Raw genomic sequence first — 10000 nt, 5'->3', positions numbered from 1 at the left:
GTGTGTGTGTGTGTGTGTGTGTGTGTGTGTGTGTGTGTGTGTGTGTGTGTGTGTGTGTGTGTGTGTACTTGCGTGCCTCCATACTGTATGTGTTTGTGTTTAGAGTGCATTTGTTTGGCAGTGTCAGCACATGAAGGAAACTTGAGTTTCCCCCTGGAGAGTACGGTGTGAGCGCGAGAGAGAGAGAGAGAGAGAGAGAGAGAGAGAGAGAGAGAGAGAGAGAGAGCAAGGGGGCAGGAGGAGTAGGTAGAGAGAGATAAAGAGAGAGCGAGAGATGGAGAGGGACAAAGGAGAGGAATAAAGGGAAGAAGAGAGATGTACTGTAGATACAGTGGGGAATACAGTGTGAGAGAGGAATGAATAGAGAGATTCAGGGAGGAAGAGGGATGAAGAGAGAGAAATGGAGGGGGATAGAGTGAGGGGAGAGGGAGGGAGGGAGGGATAGATATCTTACTTCAGTTCGACATGCCTCCACACTGTCCTCTGCTGCATGTCATACCAGTATCCTCTGAACTCCAATAGCTGCAACCCATCACTCACACATGTTCATGCTTGATATACTTCAGCTGTGGTAGACATACAAACAAACAAATAAACAAACAAACAAACAAACAAACTGAGAAAACAAACAAAAGGGTTTTTATTAGCATTCTTACATCCACAAATAAGGGTCGGTTTACTGTAACGGATACCATAATTGGATTACAAGTATCGACATTGTAAATACTTCCTGAAAGGCTTGGCCATCTAGCAGTCTCTCTCTTTCTCTGGTATGTGATGTGCTCTCCCCATCTGTTTACACAAGGAGGCACAGAGCCTTTTGAGGGGGGCGGCTGTGTTGTAACAGATACTGTTAGGTGATGCAGACGGTGATAAGGACAGGCCTGTGCCTCTGCCCTTCCTTAAGCGGCCATATAGATTGTGTCTGGTAATCTCAAACAGCATCTTTTCCTCATATGAGGTGGGGGTAGGTCGGAGGTGAATAAGGAGCTGTTTTCAGTTTTCTTTGTCTGGTCTAGATTACATCCCATCACATGGCTACTCTGAACTGCCACTCTGAATGAATGAACGGTGCAGCGAATACACAGAAGTGAAGAAGCGATCATGCTTAAAAAAAATAATGGTAAGTAATATGTTGATTTTGAGTTGAGAATTCTTCTAACATTGCTCCTTCTTTTTGTTTCCTTTCCTCTCTGTCTATGCAGAAACGGTGATGGACACTCGGACAGCGACAGCAGAGCTGGGATGGACAGCATATCCTGGATCAGGGGTAAGTGGAAACTCGCATATCTTTGCCCCATAGTCATTGTGACACAGCACGCCACAGCACACCGTGCTCACTGCACATAACAAAATTGCATTTATGCCTCACCCGTCCGTCCAAGGGGGCAGCCTCAAACGGCACCACAAGGGAGCAGTGTGGCAGCGGGATGGTACCATGCTCAGGGTACCCCAGTCATGGAGGAAGATGGGGAGAGCACTGGTTTATTACTCACCCCACCAACCCTTTCATGCAGGCCCTCTTAATAACCTTATTCTCATCAACATGGTAATGATTATGTATTAATATATCGCTTCAGGCTCTCTGTAACATCATAACAATGTTGTTATGAAATAGTTTTCAGCAACGAGTGATCCCATTTGTATGAAATTGCTTCAAACGGGAGGGAGAAATCAATCCAAGAGTATACATATGAAAATATGAATGCAAGGACGAGGACGAGCCATATTTATTTATGCACACCAGATCTGGGGAGGGTGGTGGAAGAGACACAGGGCTATATGATAGAGTGAGAAAGGGAAATCAGACCCTTAAAACCCCTCAATGCATGCTGTACCTCCAGTGGCACGCTGTAATTGTCATTGAAAATGTAGCTACCAGTACTATGACATAACACAGGGCCTAATGCACTACAACTTGGTCATTGTCATTCTGGTAACAGCAAATTTATAACGCCATGTCTTAACGGGTTAATAAGAATGGAGAAGTCGGAGCCCATATTAGTAATGAAGTTTGACAGAGGCAGAAAGAGAGACGGGCTAAGTAGACTGTGCTAGTAATGGATAGGGAAAGAGAGAATACGTGAGACTGTGTAACTGAGAGAGGCAGACAGTGCAAGTGAGTCTGCATTAGTTAGTAGTGAACATGATGGAAAGGAGACAGAGTTTGTGTTACTGAGTCAATGTGTGTGAGTGATGGATGGGAAGACTGCACACACACACACACACACACACACACACACACACACACACACACACACACACACACACACATGCACGCGCGCGCACACACACACACACACACACACACACACACACACACACACACACACACACACACACACACACTCTCTCTCTCTCTCTCTCTCTCTCTCCCTCTCTCTCTCTCTCTCTCTCTCTCTCTCTCTCTCTCTCTCTGCGTCTGCGCGGTGTGGGTGGAGCTTGTGAGTGTGTGTGAGAGCGAGTGCTGAGAGCGGCCGCTGTGCCAGCCTTTTCTATCTTTTCTATCTTTTCTTTCTTTGCCATGTTTACTACTTTACTTACGCGTTGAGTGGTGTTGTTTAGTGGTTCGTGGGTTTCGCGGTTTTGTGGAGTGATTTCTCGTACCGGGGCGCCCTGCCGTACAGGCAGGATGGCGGCCTCAGGTAGAGAAGTGTTTGAATCTCTGACTCGGCGCCATGGGGTCAAGATTAACTCCAGCGCAAGTGTTCATGATTGCAGTTTAGCAGTGGGAGAGGTGGTTGGTCACGATAAAATACTCTCTGCCGCTCGGATGAACAGTGCGGTAGTTTTGTTTTTGGAAACTGTGGAGCTCGCAAACTCCATTGTGGAGAAGGGTGTGGTTATCAATGACATATTCACCTCTGTTTTCCCCTTATCGACACCATCAAAAAAAGTGATCATATCTAATGTGCCCCCCTTTGTCAAAGATGAGTTTCTCACAAAAACTCTGTCCCGTTATGGAAAGTTAATTTCGCCCATTAGGAAGATCGCAATTTCCACTAACTCCGCACAATTGAAACATGTCGTGTCCTTCAGACGTTTTGTCTATATGACGTTAAACAATAGTCGTGAGGATCTTGACTTGACGCTGAATGTGACTGTGGATGGATTCGTCTATCCTATTTATGTCTCGTCTAGCGTGATGAAGTGTTTTGGATGCGGTCAAAATGGTCATTTAGTGAGGTTATGTCCTGAAAGAAGAGATGATTCCACTACCGGGGGTGTGGGGAGGGAGGGTGCCCCTTCTGAGGAGGCAGAGGGGAATTCTACTGCCTCGAATGCTTCTACTGCCGCTAATACTAACACGGAGAGGGGTCATGAAAATGGGGAAGGTACGGTGCCACCGCCGGAGGCCTCCCCTCCTCAAAGCTCACCCGCGGGTTTGGTTGAGGAGGGCAGTGCTCCGACGGAGCCAGCACAAAGCACAGTTGCACCAGCTGATTGCGTGGCTGAGGATGAGGGGGATAAGTCGGATGACAATGATGCTGAGGACGAAGGTTCTCAAATGGAAGCAGAGGAAGTATCCCCAATTTTTAAAGTGCCTAAAAATAGACAGAAGAGGAGGCGGAGCCCACCTCTAAATGAAATAAAAAATAAAACGGCCAAGGTGACCAGTAAATCTGCAAACTTAAGAAGTGCAGCCAGGGAAGTTGAAACGGAAACAGAAAGCGAATTTGACTCGGACTGCAGCATTAACTGTAGTATTCCCACGAGTGGTTTTGCTTCCCAAGTGTACACTGTAGAAGACGTGAAAAACTTCCTAGCCCGAACTAAGCATGCTAAAAACGTCCAAATTGAACAGTATTTTCCGGATGTTGAGCAGTTTTTGACCAAAGCAAAATTGTTCATAGCAGATGGTCTGGTTAACAGACGAGAATATCACCGGTTACGCAAGATTATTACAAAGGTGCATAATCAGCTGTATGGCACTGATGAAGATGGAAACGAGCCTATTTGAAAACATTATGTTTATGTTTCTTTTCCTTTTAATTTTGCTCTTCATGGGTGAGGTTCGCATTGCTTCCTTGAATGTGAACGGGGCAAGAGACCCACTTAAAAGAGCAGAGCTTTATGAACTGTTAAAGGTGAAGCGCCTCGACGTCGCTCTCCTGCAAGAGACGCATAGTGACTTGGTTAACGCTGCAGAATGGGGTTTAGAATGGGCCGGGCTCTCTCTGCTAAGTCATAATACTTCTGTTAGCGGTGGTGTTGCTATATTATTTGCAAATAATTTTATGCCAATTTCCTATGAGTTGTTGGAAGTAATTCCAGGAAGACTACTTAAAGTTAGAGCACTTTTTGAAAATCATGTGTTAAATATAATTTGTGTATATGCTCCTACTAACGCGTCAGAGAGGGTGGAGTTTCTGAGTCAGTTATCCACCCTGATAGCTGGGTGTAGCAGTGATGAATATCTTTTTGTTGGTGGCGACTACAACTGTACAGAAAGTGATATTGACAGAAACCATTCAGAACCACACATGCTGTCACGTAGAACACTTATTCAATGCATTCACACACATGATTTAAGTGATGTATGGCGAACCATTCACAGAGAACAAAGCCAGTATACCTGGACACATACTCATAGCAACATGATTTCCATGGCTAGGCTTGATAGATTTTATTGTTACAAACATCATTTGAATATTTTTAGAAATTGTGTAATTGTTCCTGTGGGGTTTTCTGACCATTGGCTATTGTATTGTAGTGTCACTTTGAAAGATGTCAAGCCTAAAAGTGCTTATTGGCACTTTAATTCATCCCTTGTCCATGACAAACATTTCAAGGAGGTTTTTAAAACTTTTTGGGCAGATTTTAAGGGAAGCAAGAGTTCTTTTGTCTCATTACAACAATGGTGGGATGTTGGTAAAATACAAATTCAGCAACTTTGTAAACAGTACACTCAAAACATCACAAGAGACAGAGCCCAGTCTATAGATATTTTGGAGAAGGAACTAAAAGAAATTCAGATGCTGGCTTTCTCTACTGGGAATGAAGATGAAATTAATGATCTGGCTAAAAAGAAGAATGCGTTAACTGAGCTGCTGGGAATTAGTGCCAAGGGTGCTTTGGTCCGTTCAAGGTTTTCGGGTGTAGAGCAGATGGATGTCCCGTCTAAATACTTTTTTAGTCTAGAAAAGAAAAATGGCCAGAAAAGATTTATTCATGCATTAAAATCTCAATCTGGAGCTCTATTGACAGATGATGTTGAAATTCGCAAAAGAGCTACACAATTCTACCAAGATCTATACAGGAGTGAACTCAAGGATGGGGGGTCTGATGGCCTTTTTCTGAGTAATTTGCCTCAGGTTGCAGTCGAGTCCATTCCCGAGCTTGATGCCGTCCTGACACTTGGGGAGCTTGAGAAAGCTCTTCAGGGGATGGAATGCGAAAAGGCTCCTGGCCTGGATGGCATCCCAGTTGACTTTTATAAGTGCTTCTGGTCGGAGATAGGAGAGGATCTGCTTGCTGTGCTCAGTGATAGTGTCACTAGGGGGCGCTTACCAGTGAGCTGTCGCCGGGCGGTCCTCACACTTCTCCCTAAAAAAGGTGACCTCACCGATATCCGCTGCTGGAGGCCTGTGTCACTCCTGTGTAGTGATTTTAAATTATTGTCTAAAGTTTTGGCCAGTAGACTGTCCAAAGTAATGGACCAGGTTATCCATCCGGACCAAAGTTACTGCGTTCCCGGTAGATCAATATTTGACAATGTATCATTAATCCGTGACATGATACATGTTTCTAAACATTTGGGGATCGACCTGGGGTTGGTGTCTTTAGATCAGACTAAGGCCTTTGATCTCGTGGAGTTTAAGTACCTATGGGACACGTTACTTGCTTTTGGATTCAGCGAAAGCTTTGTAAACATGATCAGGGTTCTGTACAATGATGTGGAGAGTATACTGAAAATTAATGGTGGTTTAAGTGCTCCCTTCAAGGTTGGTAGGGGGATACGCCAGGGTTGCTCACTGTCTGGTATGCTGTATTCCTTAGCAATAGAGCCTCTTTTAAATAAGCTAAGGGGGGCATTGAGTGGTGTGGTTTTACCTGAGTTCATTAACCCCATACGGCTGTCTGCCTACGCTGATGACTTGGTTTTGATGGTTAGAGGGGACAGGGACATAGAGGTGACCATTAAAATTCTCAAGGATTTTAATACTGTTTCCTCGGCCAGAGTTAATTGGGCCAAAAGTGAGGCTCTATTGCTGGGTCAATGGGCAGATGGGGCTCCAACACTCCCAGATGGGTTATGTTGGAAAAAAGATGGTTTTAAATATTTGGGTGTCTTCTTGGGGAATGACATTGTTATGCAGAAAAACTGGGAGGGGATGGCTGAAAGTGTGAATGGGCGTCTGGAGAAATGGAAATGGTTATTGCCAAAGATGTCTTACAGGGGACGGGTCCTCATCATAAATAACTTGGTGGCATCATCCTTGTGGCACCGTCTGGCCTGTGTGGACCCTCCACCTGATCTCTTAAACAAATTGCAATCTGTAGTTGTAAATTTCTTTTGGGATAACTACCACTGGGTACCACAACCTATTTTGTTTCTACCAAAAGATGAGGGTGGGCATGGTCTCATTAATTTTCATAGTAGGACTGCAGCTTTCAGATTGCAATTTGTGAAAAAGCTCCTGACTGGGCCTACTGTTGTGGCTTGGAAACTTCTCAGCTGTACTGTTTTAAGAACTTGTGCAGGGTTGGGGCTAGATAAGTCACTGTTTTTAACTGTGCCGCAGAGGGTTGACTGTTCTAAAATGCCTCCATTTTATCGTACCACTCTAAAAATATGGGGCTTGTTCCACATACAAGGGCAGAAGCAAACCAACTCCTTACACTGGCTGCTACAACAGCCGGTGGTGGGGGGTGCGAGGATGGACGTATCCTTATCGGACTTTCCCACTTTTCAGAGGAGGCTCCTCGATTCCAAGATTGTGACTTTGAAGGATGTAGTTATCCGGGCAGGAGCTGAGTTCAAAGATGTGAGGAGCTTTGCGGACTCTATGGGACTGAGATGCACGCGTGTGGCCTCAAAGCTACTGGATAAGTTGCACACTAGCTGCACTGCAGAAGAGTCAAAGCTACTCAAGGACTACAGTGCAGGAGTGGCACATCCAGATGAATTTGATGAGTTTCCTGACTTAAGTCTTTCGCCCATACTTGACGAGAGTAGTGGGTCATGCTCTAAGTCTAACCTACCTGGCCTTACTTTGAGTGGTGCGTCGGGGAAACAGTTGTACAATGCGTGTGTTAAGGTTTTAAACAAAAAATGTCTTGCAAGTAGAGTTGACACACCCTGGCGCAATGTTCTAAAGTTAAGTGTCAATGTAAAGCCTGAGTGGAGAGCACTTTATAAACCACCATTACCTAAGAAACTGGGTGATTTGCAGTGGAGAATTCTTCATGGGGCTATTGCTGTGAATACTTTTGTCTCTGTTTTAAATCCAACTGTTGGCCAGGAGTGTCCCTTCTGTTACCAGAGGGAGTCAGTATTTCATGCTTTTTTACAATGTACACGATTGCGACCACTGTTTGCTAGCTTGGAGCAGTTTTTCGATCATTGCAATGAAGAATTCTCTGCAGAGACCTTTATTCTTGGGTTTAGGTATGTAAAGCGTAAACAAAATGTATGCCGACTGATCAATTTCATTCTGGGTGAAGCCAAGATGGCAATTTATGTTACCAGGAGGAACAGAGTGGAGGAAATACCTGGAACTGAGCTTTCAGATGTATTTCCTTCACTGGTTAAGTCAAGGGTCCTTGTTGATTTTCGTTTTTTTAAACTCATGAATGATTTGGAAACATTTGAAGCAAGGTGGTGTTACAAAAATGCTTTGTGCTCTGTACTGAATGAGGAACTGCACTTCAGCTATTTCCTGTAGATTAATCTATTTGCTGATTATATGTATTGCTTGACCCTGGCTATCTGCCATGGGGTGATTGTAAAACAACCTTATTGTGAATAAAGAACTTTTTAAAATCTCAAAAATCTCTCTCTCTCTCTCTCTCTCTCTCTCTCTCTCTCTCTCTCTCTCTCTCTCTCTCACACACACACACACAGGCGCTAAGAAAACAATGAAGCAAAGAACCATTACAGGCTCCAGGTGCACTCCCAGGTTCTTTCCCTGGCCATCAACATGAAGCGATCAATGTCAGTCTGTCTCGCCTCCAAACAGCTCATCAAACTACACATGAAGTCATGCCTTGCTTGTTTGGCTGTAATGGCCATTATTTTCTCACCATTTCTATTCATGACCATTTAATGAGATAATGGGTCCACTTAGGCGTGCACACAGGAGGTCTCTCCAAATCCTTTTAAACGTGTGTCTGGACTGGAGTGCTTGCTTTCACCAATAGCAGGGTCCAGGTAGAGAATGCCTATGTGTGATAGGATTGAAACAGAAGATTTGAGGGGGTGAGAGGTGCTGTATATATTAGGACAAGAGTTTCTGGTAAGTGTGGAATGCTAAATAATCATCATATCCTCAGCTAGTCTAAATAACCAAATATGCAGTTACAAGACAGAGGAAATATCCTCCAAGATGGATTTACCAACCTGCATAGCGAGTGTTATTAGTTTAACCTCCCCAGAAAAGGACCCTATAGGACCCTGTCCATGAAGGCCTGAATGCTGTCAAACTCTTTGGGCAGATAGCAGATAGAACACCGCTAGATGTGAGACTAGATAGAACTCTCCTGCCTGAATGGGATTTGCCACAGGCCCGAAATAGTTGATAGTTGGCAGTTTTCAAGTTTTGTTTTTGTCTAATATGTTTATGAGAATATGTTTTTTTTTCCCACGAGTACAGAACAACAGGCTGGTGATTGTGATGATGCCTTATACAGTAGGTTACAGATTTCAGGGAATATGTTTGAAGAACCATCAACATCCAGAAAGAGTAACCATCAAACCTCTCTCAGCTAGAGGGGACGCTGCCTTGAGCCTGGTTCTGTTCACCAGTTTGAGAAGCTTGGCAGAAATCCAGGTCTTTTTATCTCCAGCAGGAAGTTGACAAGTGATGTGTGAGGGAAATCAGTGTGATGTTTTCTGCTGCAGAGCAGAAGTCATCTTCATGTTGGCAGATCATTTGAGCTTGAGGGGTGAATAAATGTGGACCAAGCATGGATCCTTGGGGCATATCATGACTGCTGATGCCCTAGTAAAGTTAAGTTCGGCATCTTTCAGTGTGGGAAGATGGGACTGGAACAGGGAGAATGTTATGCCAGAAACACTGAGAAGAATGGAGAGTGTGTCGAATGAGGCAGAGATGTCCAGGAGAACCATACCCTTTGACCATTGGCCATGAAGATGTCCTCCGTGATTGTGGTAATGGCCTGTGTCATAGTTATTTTGGTTTCACAAATGAAACTGGCGAGGTTCAGAGATCTCATGGTGAGACATGAGGTGCTGTTAGTTTGGCAGTCACTGGTTGGTGGTTTTCTTGGTTAGGGATTATAGAAAGAGTTTCTACTGACATGGTCTACAACTGTGATGAGTAGGCGGAAGAACCAGCACTTCCTGAAAACCTCTTTAGTAAAGGAATACAATTTGTTGAACGATGGTTATTCTCTGGGTTAGTGTACTCTTTTTGAAGAGTGTATGAGCTATAATAAACAGCTATAATCAAAGAGCTATAACCAACAGACTGAAACTACATACAGCATATTCGGGGCTCAGTAGAAGCTCTGTGTGTTTTCTTGCCTGCATTGTAAGCATCAGGCAGCCATTGAAGTAGACCTGCATAATGCACACATGACTAGAAGATGATAGAGATGCTCCGGGGATGCTGTAGACCTCTCACCACAGACCAGTGATTCAGTGATGGCAAACACTACATATGACTAACCATCCCTCCCCCTAACCTATAGCTATACAAAAAAAAATCAAATTAAAGGTAGAAGGAATTATGGTCTATTCATGGCACTGCTGGGCACACTCTGAAACAAAATTGTGCAAGATATTGAAAATGTCTTCTCTGGCATTTTTCTAAGA

General features: G+C 44.2%; 1 protein-coding gene across 2 annotated transcripts in view; it reads left to right on the top strand.

Annotated features, from left to right (window-relative positions):
- LOC134465091 (ephrin type-B receptor 1) overlaps positions 1 to 10000 on the top strand; it is a 307413-nt gene that overhangs the window by 83864 nt on the left and 213549 nt on the right. For both annotated transcript variants that reach the window (XM_063218530.1, XM_063218529.1), the window contains exon 2: positions 1206 to 1270. In XM_063218530.1, the coding sequence (XP_063074600.1) occupies positions 1206 to 1270 (65 nt within the window). The remainder of the gene's footprint in view (positions 1 to 1205; positions 1271 to 10000) is intronic.

Source organism: Engraulis encrasicolus, chromosome 16, assembly GCF_034702125.1.
Source record: "Engraulis encrasicolus isolate BLACKSEA-1 chromosome 16, IST_EnEncr_1.0, whole genome shotgun sequence".
Classification (NCBI taxonomy): Eukaryota; Metazoa; Chordata; class Actinopteri; order Clupeiformes; family Engraulidae; genus Engraulis; species Engraulis encrasicolus.
This window is presented reverse-complemented; position numbering and strand designations above follow the sequence as displayed.